Source organism: Strongylocentrotus purpuratus, unplaced genomic scaffold (assembly GCF_000002235.5).
Source record: "Strongylocentrotus purpuratus isolate Spur 01 unplaced genomic scaffold, Spur_5.0 spur5_scaffold_6, whole genome shotgun sequence".
NCBI lineage: Eukaryota > Metazoa > Echinodermata > Echinoidea > Camarodonta > Strongylocentrotidae > Strongylocentrotus > Strongylocentrotus purpuratus.
Genome location: NW_022145612.1, coordinates 34,635,832 through 34,649,447, shown reverse-complemented (window position 1 = coordinate 34,649,447; position 13,616 = coordinate 34,635,832). Strand labels below are relative to the sequence as shown.

General features: G+C 39.2%; 1 protein-coding gene across 1 annotated transcript in view; it reads right to left on the bottom strand.

Moving 5' to 3' along the window:
* Positions 1–6,430, bottom strand: part of LOC579306 (DNA-binding protein RFX7-like) — a 35,982-nt gene extending 29,552 nt beyond the window's left edge. Inside the window, exon 1 of the mRNA XM_030973181.1 lies at positions 5,942–6,430. Coding sequence (XP_030829041.1) covers positions 5,942–6,177 — 236 coding nt within the window. The 5' untranslated portion in view covers positions 6,178–6,430. The remainder of the gene's footprint in view (positions 1–5,941) is intronic.
* Positions 6,431–13,616: the final 7,186 nt, after the last annotated feature.

Below are 13,616 nucleotides of genomic sequence, written 5' to 3'. Positions count from 1 at the left end.
TTTTTTGTACATGGCCTTATAATGGTTGGTGTAAAATATTTACACTGTTGTACATGTATTCATTTCAGCATTGGTGCTGCTTTAAATGGCAGAATACATGTAAGTCACTTTCTAACTACATGTAGTTAAACCTGTCCATAGCGACCATCCAAGGGAAACACAAACAGTGGCCGTTGTTGACAGGTAGGCGTTGGTGGCTATTTTGATTTTGAATAATTGATCGACTCGCAAGGCCTCCGCCATTTCGCAAACAATCCTCCGTGGCTTTATAAGAGTTCAGTTGGAAGAAAACGAGGCGGAGAGCCGATCGATAAATCTAACATACGCAAGTTTATTTTTAGGTGTTTACAAATTAAATAAATAAGGAGTGGAACAGTTTTTAGTCAAAATAAAAATATGAAATGATTAAACATAATTTTCTCTCTTTGAAATTGTCCGGCATTTAAAAAAAAAAAATCGCAAAAAAAAAATCGCAAATTATTTAAAAGAAATAATAGGAACGAGCCTGAAAATTTGATTGACAGATAAGCCGCGCCCACTCATCATGCCTGTTGCAAGCTAGATACATGTGTAGGCCAGTGGTGCCTGTGCATGACGCGACGAACAAGCGAGTCATCCATTGCAAAGTTCATGACAATGACTCTGTATTGTTATGTTTTCAATAGGCATAGCCCATAATGAAATGTGTAAGAAACAATATCCCGTCGGTAATTAAATGTTCTGATTGAAGTTTAAATAAAAGCTTAGGGTTGAATGTTAGATCTAGATTTATAGTTAGCCGCTGTGCCTACGATCGCCTGACTGTGTGAGTGACATTGCTCATACGCTGCTGTGGCTGGTCGCTACACGGCTGCTGTTGTTCGCTCTACGGCTTGCCCTGGTGGTCGTTGTGTGGGCATTTTCGGTGGCCAGCGGAAGCAAAATGAGTGGCCGCTGGTTTTTCAGAGAGAATCAGCCATGTTTTCATCCCGTTTGGAATATGAACGTCTCACAAAGCGCATCGACAAGGTGACAGTTCCTCGTCCATGCCAAAGATCAGTCCACCAAAGAAAAGAAACCTCTTCTATGGCATCAGGTGTGAGCAGAAACGTCAGTCAGACTCAACTGACACTGAAAGGACGAATGAACCAACATTGAAAAATAAGACCAGACTCCACACCTGTTTTCTCCCACCTCAACATGATGGGACACTCTCTTTGTGTCAGTCAACACGTGGAATCATTTTTTTGTACAGAGAAAGAAAGTAGTTTGAACAAGGAGTAAAAAGAACTAAAAACAATTTAGGACACTCAACAAAAAGGGAGGCCTCTGGTTTAACCTGTCCCAAGCGTGCGACTGGGCCCTTTGAGAAGTCACCAGTCGTCTCTCCCTCAACTAATTTTCCCACTTAGTAGTTTATGCGCTTTTACGGACATAGAAGAAGACATGCACTAATAGAGGGCGCCCCCCTCTCAAAAAATGAAACGGAAGCTCTTATTACCAATCATTTGAAAGTATGCTTTGCCGACTACTAATTGATATATTTGGTAAATTATTTTATCTATCCAGACCGGATAAATATCGTGCATGTGTTGCGTCTACATACCAGCCAACCTTTGAAGACTTAAAATAGTAAACATTTTTTACGAGGACTGTGAGGAGTGGGTGTGGGAGAGGGCTGCCCCCCCCCCCCCCACGGTAGGGAGGAATGCCTTTTTCCTTCACTTTAAACTCATTTTTCAACACTTTTGCAACCCCTTACCCAACAAAACAAAAACAAAAAACAAGGACTAAAAGCTTAGTGTGTGTAAGCGTGTAATGAGGTACTTGGGTACATTCCCAGGCTTACAGGCAAATACTTGATTACTCTGACGCCATGTTTGTTTGTTTTTTGCCACTACCATACTACGGTAGAAGTATACCAGGTCCATCACCGACATTTCCTTGAGTTGGAATTTAAGGCGCTGATTTAATAATAATAATAGTAAACAATGCTGTTTTCAAAACCAAAGATGAGAGACTAAGGGCGCGTTCATGCTTGATTTTGAAGGCAGAATGAGCGATTTGTAACGCTCATCGTAAACGCTCATCGTAAACGCAGTTCCACGGTGCACTGTTCATGCTCACTTCTCCAGGCAATTCTCCTTGGGTGGCCTTCAGCTAGATTCGCAAACCTGTGTGCGCATGCTACGTAGACCCACTAGAGGTCAGTGCATTGACCCCATTTAAACGCGTTTACAAATTGTAAACGCATCTTTTTGTGAGTTTACGATCGGCGATCGTGATCGCCGTTTTTCGGTGATTCTACAAAAGTGAGCATGAACGCAATCGTGTTTTAAACTAAACGCGTAACAGATGCCTGATTCTGGCCGTCAAAATCATGCATGAACGCGCCCTAATTCTCCCGGGCACGGGTAAGCGCTGGCCTTGATAGTGCCAGGTGAAAGGGGAAAAAGAAAAAAAATATCATAATTTGTGACAAAAAAATCTTAAGGCGTAAACCGCGTAATTAAAACATAAAATCGTGATAATTACGCCAAAATCGTAGTAGTTGGCAGGTATTCTCTGTACAGTGCTTGTAACTTTACCAAGACCGTGCCAAGTTTCTTATCATTTTGATGATTCCAGAACCTTTCAGAACACACCAATACTTATATGCTGGATGATCAACCTTTTCTGATCGATTCCACAACGTTTCTTTCACAGTGCAATCTAGGGCAGCGAAGAGTAGTCGAATGCTCGAGTACCCGCACTGCTGACAACTACTCAAGTACGATTTCTCGTACCCGAATATTCGGCCGCAAAAAAAAAGTCCCGGTCACCTGGCACTGTCCAGGCCGACGCTTACCCGTGCCAGGGAGAGCGGCGGCCGCTGGCATGGTACCGTCTGGAAAAATGTTTCCCAACTCAAGCACTGTCAAACTCACCACTCAGAAAAAAGGGGACTCAGAGGAAAATGGATTATTCTGCCATCTTTGGTTTTTAAAACAGCATTGTTTACTGTTATTATTAAATCGGCGCCTTCAAATACAACTCGAAGTAAAATTGCATGTGTTTTCGGCGACGTGGGATACTGCTCAAGTGGTATGGTGGTGGCAAAAAACAATCAAAATTAAAAAAATCAAAAATTTAAAAAAAAAAAAAAAAATTTTTAAAATTAAAAAAATTATAAAAAACATGGCGTCCGAATACTCGAGTATTCGCTTGTAAGCTTGGGACTCTGGGAGTGTACTCGGGTACCTCATTACATTGTTGTGCACAGCCCTAGTGCAATCGCATGACCAGAACTTGTCTATACCTTTAAAGGTACTATGTCCCATTTGCAGGCCAAAAAAATGAAAAGGTTAAATTCTAATGGTATTTGAAAGATAATACTAATTTAGAACTTCCCTAAAAAAAAGGGGGCTTGAAAATGTCTTTAAGTGGGAAAATAACAACTATTAGTTGTCAAATCGACTTAAAAGCTATAGAGCCAGTAATTAATAGTTTGATTTGTCAGGCCATTGTACCAAATGGTTGTACGTTTTATGCTGCGCAAAGATTCAATCAGTTTAATTTTGGTCATTACAAGAAGTGGGTTATTGATGTATCATGTAGACAAATGCTCATGTACCCTTTACAGCTCATTTTTATGTATGTTATTACCAAAGCCAGTCAGTCACTCAATAGTGTATGACGGTGAAGTCTAGCAAGTAAACGGGTTTCCTTGCATAATTTGAATATTAGGACACTGCTGACGTTTAAATTTCACAGATAGGACATACATGACATATTCATAATTCCTGCAAATTTCTACAAAATTCAATGTTGGCTGCAAAAGAGATATAGTATCTTTAAAGTGTGAGATGGTATTTTAATTTTTTTTGTTATTTTCCCTATTCATTTTATATGATGGGGCGACCAGATTTTTTTTAAATATTAGGAAATGTGATATTTGAATTGATACATGATGATTTCTCATATTCTACAATTTTATTTAGTTCAATTATTACCAAATGGACAGCAAACTTTTTGATATCAAAATTGGTGCAACAAGAAAATTTATCATCAAAGAACTTCAGAGATATTGGGATCTCAAGTTTTGATGTCGGAGCGGAATGCGCTTCAAGTCAACTCATGAAAAAGAAAAAAAAAAAAAATAGACCTCAATTCACGCACGAGGGTTTAGAGCTATTTTATCACAAAAAGCGATCAACTAAATATCAGCTAATTTAATATTTTGCAGGCAAAATATCATACAATCTGTTGTAAGTTGTAACCACTTTTTACTTACAATTTTGATGACATCTGCTCTCAAAATACAGATTTCCAGACCCTTGTCGGTATAATAAAGTTCATATTTTTTTTGGAACGGACGAAAAAGACTTTAAATGTGCCAATCTTTTCATAATTACACACCCAATTCTATAGAGAATTTGTCTCTGGGTAATTTTAGGTTCCTTGTTCCATTGGCGGTAGTAAGATTTTCTTGCCGACTTTTTGAGATAAAGAACCAAGGTCACTCGTGAACTATGGTTGCACCACCATACATGTGCAAATGAATTAGCTCCCAATGGTTGATATTACTTAACAGGGGGGTGTTTCACAAAGATCCTACATTTAAGTCTAACTTTATAACTCTAAGTTCGACTTAAACATTATGGAGAGCCATTTGTAGCCTTATAATAAAATATATTCAAAAGTGAAAATTCAAGTATTTTTTATAAATTCCACATCAAGAAAATGAAATATCCTTGATAATAGAGAATATGAATGATTTGAATCAACATTTGATGCCTTTGAAATCACTTTTACACAATATTTTCATAGATCTATGCCAATGGTTTTCCATAATTGTTATGTCCAACTTAGAGATAAGTTCAAGTTAGAATCTTTGTGAATACACATAAGCCCCTGGGGCCCGTTCCTAGAAACCGTCTAAGTCTAACTTCTTGACTATCCCATTGAAATGTGTGTTAATTCTATAGCACACGTTTCAATGGGATAGTCAAGAAGTTAGACTTATGACGGTTTCTAGGAACGGGCCCCTGATGTGTCAAATAGCACGAGGCCTAACCATCATAAATATTTTTTATTGACATTAGATAGATCTAAATACTGTCTAACATAATTTCTTAAAAGATTGAAGAAATGTTGTGAGCAGCTTCTTAAAATCAATACTGTTTTTAAATCAACTGTCCCGAGTTCAGAAACAAAACATCTTGGTCCTTGAAGTTGATGAAAGGTCTAGTCTAAGTCCTAGATCTATACAATAATTGGTAGGCAATACGCCCTAGACCTTATTCGTATGACGTCACGCATTTGTAGATCCAAAAGGGCGCCCTCCCTCAGAGGACAAGCGCTACGTTGCTAGTGATCGGCAGAGGCTACCCGTTATCACATACTTTCTCTTAGCTCAACCTTTTAATTTATCATTGACTTTTTGCTTATCTTGCTCGAGTTTATCATAGAGCTCTAGGGCCTAGTCGGAAAATGGTAAATTTCTGGTTGCATCGGCTCTGACTCTGATCTCACATGGCAGTGCAGTGTCTGTGGAGCTTTTCAGACATGTCTGTGGAGCTTTTTGTGTTGGAGTGCGAAATAACGATTAGGCCTAGGCCTACAGTGTAGATATCCAACAATTCATGGCATTAATCATAATATAGACTAGATCTAGGTCTAACTGTTAGTTAGGCTAGAGTTCTACCTCAAGCCTCAAGCCTCAAGGGGAATAATCAACATCATCAAACATTATCACCCGAACATAAATGGAGGCGTGATCACTTAGTTTCTTGTCAACATCAAGTCCACGTCCACTCCAATTTCCAAAGTCATTCACTCAGGATCAGAAATCAGAATTCAAAAACAAGTTTAACTAATTTTTTACTTTGACTCGAATTTGAGACAAACAAAATCAAAAAGTAGACCTAACTTTAGACCTAACTGTTACTGTTAGGCCCTAGGCCTAATATATTTTACAAACCTCAGAGAAGCTTCTAGTCTTTGGGTCACAGATTCCTCATTGTCTGTCATCTTATCCATTTTACTTCCATTCAAAGAGGCTGGAACGTGTGCTCCAGATCCAGTGAGTTTACATCTTGCATTGACGTTCACAAGCCGATTATGATCGCCCATTGTTGTTTGAGAAGTGGCGTTGGAAACGAAGTTTTGATAATTTGCATTCACTGAGAAATCCGTCGATGGGCGGAAATTTTCCATCTTTGCTACACGTCAGACCTGTCTCTGATAATTCAAGACAACAAACATGAGTAGGCTGAACCCTAACATGTGAAGTTTTGGGCCAAATCAAATGGATTTGGCCACGAAATCTGTTTCTTTTCCTCATTTCATGATGGTTCCGGTGCATGTAAAATAACAATAAAGTGGCTGTGATGTGAGTGAAGTTACAGTTTTTACGAGCTACGTACAGGATTCTATGCAGTACGTATACATGGAATGCACGAAATTAATGCCGAATCAATAAAACGAGTGTTATCTCAAGATGGCGCTAGACCTCTATAAACAGAGCTTTCTCTAAACGATGACGACAATCTTCTATATTACATACGAAATTTAAAAATCAACATGAGAGCCTGCGCCAAGCCGACAAGTTGCACCAGACTTTGTCAGTATTATGTATTAGTAAGAAAAAAATACTACCACACACACAAGCAAAGTGGCCAACACTTCCGTCTGGTTAGGATTGGATCAGCAGACGCCCTTTGGATCAGTCAGTATTATTTTAGCCTAATTTCCAGAGCAAAGAAGTATGCAGCTAATGCAGGTATCAGTTTTGGTACATCAAAATGATTTTAAACTGGTAGAATTTTATTAAAATCTGGCTTTCAGACCCCGCCCCCTAAACAAAAATAATTAAGTGCTCCTTGGACCATTTTTTTTGCCCACAACCCCCCCCCCCCCCTTCAAGGCAAAATTAAAAGAAAAAAACATATATAAATAACTTTTTTTTTACCTTCCAAAGGTATTTAATTCGGTTAATTGGGTTTAAATGTTCAATGAAAATGTATACCTAAATTATGAATATCGTAATTTTCTTAGGGTGCAATTTGGTGTTTAATGATCAGGCGGCGGAGCGACTTCCAAAGTGAGGGGGCACCAACAAAGAAAGGCACTTTCTGGGGAAAAGGGGCTCCTTCAAAGGAAAATCTAAAAACAAAAATATACAATTTTTTAGACATTGGTAACAGTGGCGGATCCAGGAATTTCTTACCGGGGTGGGGGGGGGGGCACAAAATCGCATGGGGTGAAATATATATATGAAAAACGATGGAGCGAAGCGACAGCGGCGAGACGTCAGCAGCGGAGCCTAAGCTGGGGTTGATATTCTTGTCTGAATTAATTTTCGACTATCCTGCACGAAGCGCGGAAGCTTTCACGTTTCATTAAATTATTAGAGAAAGAAGACGATTTCGTTGTACCGTTCTCGACTCTTAATCCTAGTCTAAATTCAGTTGCCCCACCCCTCCCGCGCGATCGACGCGCGGAAGCTTTGACGTTTCATTTAATTATTAGAGAAAGAAGACGATTCGTTGTACCGACTCTTAATCATTGTCTGAATTTTCAAAAATGTTTCTCTGTCCGATAAAAAGTCACAGTTTGTAGGGCAGTTCCCACAAATAAAAAAAAATTAAAAGGAAATGCAATAAGTTATCAATAATTCATTGCATTTCACCCAGGTCCCCAACATAAAGACATCCTCTATACGGCCATGCCTTGAACTATAATGCATGACCGTGCAGAGGAGTTTTTAATGTTGGGGACCGGGGGGGGGGAATTCAATGAATTTTTGATAATTTATTGCATTTTCTTTTTTTAAATTTTATTTGTGGGAACTGCCCCCTACCCTAGCCTCCGCTGCGTACAGTCATGGTTCAGTGGCAAAGCAATGGCCTCGTAACTGTGAGGCCCCAGGATGTGCTACATTAGTGCCCCTTTGTGGGGCATTAAACCTCATTACTGTCATTTATGACTTAGGGGCGCAGGTCCCCTAGCTGATAAGCATAGTCAGGCGCGTACGCAGGGGAGGGGGGTGGTTGGGTTAACCCCCCCCCCCTTGAGTTTTTTTAATGTGTATATTTTTCGGGAACCCCCCCCCCCCCACTTTAAATTAAACTAAATGGATGACATACAAAAGATGACCTAACCCCCCCCCCCCCCCCCCAACGGAACGGAATGTCGATCGGTCAAATTTTTCAAATTTCAGGACCATAAAAAAATATATATATGTCCTCCTGTTTTGCCTCTTCTCTTAGACCAATATTATTAATTTCAAAGTCATGAAAAGGCACGTAATATCAACAAACATGGTCTACAACAACTCCACTTTTTTTTTTATTGGGGGGGGGGGGGGGCTGACAAAAAAAATCCGCAACACCCCACTCTTACATGGGCAAAGGCCCAGCGGGGGTCAAGGGGCGGAGCTCCCGAAGCTCAAGGGTATGGGTATCAGTGGCGGATCCAGGAATTTCTTACGGGGGGGTTGCACAAAATGGCATGGGGTGAAATATATTTATGTAAAACGATGAAGCGACAGAGCGAGGCTGTATCGGTAAGGGAGCGGAGCGACCAAGCGGGGGTGGGTCTTGGAGGGGGTTGTGACCAAAGTAGGAAGCATTTGCAATTTTAGAACCACATTAGACGCATTTTCAGGCACTACCTGGAGTAATATGACATAAAATTGCTTTCTCCTACCCCCTCCAAGAGTAGGGATCTTTTGCAATTTGAGAACCACATTTGGCGCATTAATGTCCACCGGCACTTCCTGGGGGAAAAAACGAGGCCTTCTGATTGGTTAGAAGTTAGATTGGTTAGAAGTTAGAAGAAAAAAAAGATCTTTCACGTCATGAGACGTTCTATATGCTTCGCTGCTGCACAGTGCATAAAGACGTGGTCCAGTACTTCACCAGTAGTACTTGCACGAATTTTCTCGAGTGTGTAAACTCTGTTGTTATTAGGGGCGTCGCTAGACCTTTTTCAGTGGGGGGGGGGGGGGGGGGTGGGGTGTAGAGACCACCGATTACCGACAAAACTAGCCACAAATTACCGACAAATATATTAATGCCAATGTCCCAATGTCTACAAATTCAACCCTATAACCCCGGGGCCAGGAACTAAGTTATTTTTCAGTTTTCCCCTCTTGCGCGAAGCGCAGACGCTTTGACACATCATTATATTATTAGAGAAAAGACGATCCGTTGAACCGTTCCCGACTGTTAATTCTTTTTTCGCCCCTCCTGCGCGAAGCGCATAAGCTATGACGTTTCATTTAATATTAGAGAAAGAAGACGATTCTTTGTACCGTTCTCGACTCTTAATCCTTGTCTGAATTAAGTTCCTCCCCCTCCCGCGGAAAGCGCGAAAGCTTTGACGTTTCATTAATTTAAGAAAGAAAGAAGACGATTCATTGTATCGTGTCCTTTTCTGAATTCAGTTCCCCCTCCCGCGTGAAGCGCGGAAGCTTTTACGTTTCATTTAATCATTATTCGTAATCCATATCTGAATTTATTTTCGCCCAACCCGCGCAAAGCGCGGAAGCTTTCACTATCATTAAATCATTAGAGGAAAAGCCGATCCGTTGTACCGTTCTCGACTCTTAATTCTTGTTTCGCCCCTCCCACGCGAAGCGCAGCAGCTACGACGTTTCATTTAATTATTAAAGAAAGAAGACGATTCATTGTACCGTTCTGGACTCTTATCCTTGTCTGATTATAAGCGCGAAAGCTTTGACGTTTCAATGAATTATTACTCTTAATCCTTGTCTGAATTCATTTTCGCCCATCCCGCGTGAAGCGCGCGGAAGCTTTCACGTTTCATTAAATTATTAGAGAAAGAAGACGGTTCGTTGTTCCGTTCTCGACTTTAATCCTAGTCTGAATTCAGTTGCCCCCCTCCCCCTCCAGCGGGAAGCGCGGGAGCTTTGCCGTTTTATTAAAGTATTAGAGAAATAAGACGATTCGTTTTACCGTTCTTTACTCTTAATCCTTGTCTGAATTCAGTTTCCCCACTGAACCCCTTATAACGGTACACGTGCAGCGTTACATGATCTGTTTATATATGTATTTTTATTGAGACAGGGCCTTATGGAAGACCCGTTTTTAATCTGAGTGAGATACCCTGTATAGAAATGTGAAATAAATAAATAAATGTACGTTCGTTCGCAAAATTGTGCATGCACAGCCCGAGTGGTGGCCGGGTAGCATGTTTTCTCCCGACAGTACGGCTTGTCGCATTAGCTTCTGGAAAGGAATTTTCTACTAGTGTTACTGTTAGTGGCCACTAAGGCCCACTAGTGACTATAAAAAAAAAAAACATATGCTCTTCCTGGCTATTTGGAAATGTGGCAGTCTGCAACAGAAATGGAGAAACGTTGAAAATCATGTGATATCACGAACATTTATAAATCACTTGTATCATGGAATTAAAAAAAAGTCATGGTTTATTTATCTATTTATTTATTATTATTATTATTATTTTTATTTTATTTTTATTTATTTTTTTTTTTTTTTTGGGGGGGGGGGGCTGGCGCCCCCACCAGTTTGCCAGTGCGTTGATATGACATAAGCCTGCGAAGTAACTTACGTTACAACACATTTAAGACTTATAGTATCCCTCATATTACTTAGTCACCATCAAATAAAGGGCTTAGTATAAGTGAAATGAATTGTTTTTTTCACACATTAAGGGACTGTTTGGAATGTTTTGCATCATCTTCAAGTTAGTTAAAATAATAGATGCACAATAATGACATAAAGGTCAGAAATAGTTTGTATTTTTTAGCCAAAAAGAATATAAAAAATAGTAAAACATGAATTGAATCACACAAAAATTATATTCCATTATAAAAAAGGAGAGTTAAAGGGATAGTTGAGTTCTGTTGCAGAGGGCGCTACACAAAATAATTTGTGTGAGATAATACAAAACTGAGTGTCAAATTTGAAAGAACATCTGACGATAATTTAATGTATAAAACCCCTGAGCTTCTGGGAGCTCCGCTCCCTGGATCCAACACCAATTTGTGTCCTGCCAGTGTCACAAATAAAGTATCAAAATATGCTCATCTGACCGTAATTTATTGCCCAAAATCCCTGAGCTTTCGGGGGATTCACCCCCTGGACCCCACGTCAATTTGTGACCTGCCAGTGTCACAAATAAGGTATTAAAGTACGCTCATCTGACCATGGGTGTCGATCCCGGGGGGATGGGGGGGGATATATCCCCCCCCCCCAATATTTCAGGTGGGGGGGGGGGGTGGCCTGTACAATCATCCCCCCAATAATTCACCATCAAAAAAAAAAAAAAAAATGAAGAGAAAAATTAAGGATGAGAGCCCGATGAGAGAGTTAATGGTTATTACTCGCAAGATGACCATCAATATACACATTTTGCTATCTCATTTTCATAATACATACACTGTAAAAAAATAATAGTCGAAATAACTCAATTAAATTGAGGAAAAGAATTGCCTTATTTTTATTAGGTAAATATTACCTACGGCATCTTAAGTAGAATTTACTTATTTTGCTGAATAATTTTTACTCAGTTAAATCGAGTTACATTAACGTAAATAATTTAAGTATTGTAATCATTTTAGATAATTAAAAAAAAAGCTCTGATAGGATTACATATTGCACGATTTGGTACCCATCTAATCTAACAAGTAACATCCACTAATCACTAACACTACTTCTATTTAAGATTTAACCGTATATATATATATATATATATATATATATACCACCATCACAAACTATTACATACGCTTCAATTCGACACATATTGAAAGGCTCCAAATTTTATATATACTTGATCGTAGCATCTTAAAAGGAAAATTGGTTAACAATTTCCTGAAATATCAAGTTTTGATTTGTTTTGAACTGGGTAACAATTAAAAATTGTCTTGTCTTTGCTTAGCCATGTTAAATGAATTAGTAAATGTTTTAAAGTCCTTGAATTTTCATTCAACCACAAAAAAGATTTGTTTTATTTAAAAAAGAGTTTAATTTGGTCTTAATGAATATTCATAAATTATGTAAATATTTCTATTATGCACTGCATCGGTCCTTACTTTAAAAAGATAAGAATAATTAACATAAATTGTTTGAGTAATACGTATAATTTCTGATTTTGAGTTAAAATTACTAAATTAATACAAGCTGAAATTACTTAAAGTTCTTATGTATTTGATTTTACTTAAATATTCCACGTATGTTCTACTAAATTGCAAGTTTGAGTTAGCAAGACTTAAATTTAGTGCGTAAGTGGCAAAACTAATGTTTGCAAGTAAATTCTACATGGAAAAAATACGTAAAAATTACCAATGAACAAATTCTTTTTTACAGTGTACATATATACGAATTCAATTTGTTCAATCAACAGCATCATAGAAATGCAGTGCGCCAAATGCAAAGACGCAGCGTCAAAAAGCAACGAGCTAAATGTTAAGCGCGAATCGCAAAAAATAGCAATCTGCAATGCACATCAGACAATCCTGGACAGTGTAAACATAGATGAACTCTGTGACGATTTCGTGATGAGATCGGAGAAAAGGAGAAAGATTTTCGGACATTAGTATGACTTATAAAATAGTTCTCTAGTTGTTATGTTGTTTCCGTTCACCCTTTTTAAAATTCACGTCATTGTATCTTTATTTTTGTTTTTTTCACTCATTTTATTTCCTGATATTTCCTAAAAGATTTTTCATTTTTGGAGAAAGATTATTATGTCACAACTTATTTGTAACACAAATTATTTTCAGTGGGGAAACTGAATTCAGACAAGGATTAATATAGAGAACAGTACAACGAATCGTCTTCTTTCTCTAATAATTCAGTGAAAGGGCAAAGCTGTTGGGGGGCAACTGAATTCAGACGTGGATTAAGCGTAATAATCAAATGAAACGTCAAAGTACACGATACAACAAAGCGTCTTTTTTTACGAATAATTTAATGAAACGTGAAAGCTTCCGCGCTAAGCGCGGAATGGGCGAAAATGAATACAGACAAGGATTAAGAGAAATAATTTATTGAAACGTCAAAGCTTCCGCGCTTCTCGCGGTAGGGGGGAAACTGAGTTCATGAAGGACACGATACAACAAATCGTCTTCTTTCACTAATGTGAAAGATTCCGCGCTTCGCGCAGGAATGGGCGAAAATGAATTCAGAAAAGGATTAAGAGTCGAGAATGGTACATAGGATCGTCTTCTTTCTTTAATCATCTAATGAAACATCAGAGCTTCCGCGCTACGCGCGGAGGAAGGGGAAGTTGATTCAAACAAGGATTAAGAGTCGAGAACGGTCCAACGAATCGTCTTCTTTCTCTAATAATTTAGTGAAACGTCAAAGCTTCCGCGCTTCGCGGGGGCCGGGAAAAACTCCCCCTCCCTGCACGCAACCCCCTAGGGACAGCGCTTCGCGTGCTCACTACCGCCCCCTAAAATGAAGTCCTGGCTACGCGCTTGGGAAGGGTGCAACTTGCCACACGCTTCTACCAATTGATTGCTTTGATCCATTGCCGAAAATATTAGGGCACCTATCATCCCCCCCAACCACGGATACAAATCGACACCCTTGCATCTGACGGTAATTTGATATGTAACATCCTTGAGCTTCTGGGAGCTCTGCCCTCTGCAGGCAGAGTTT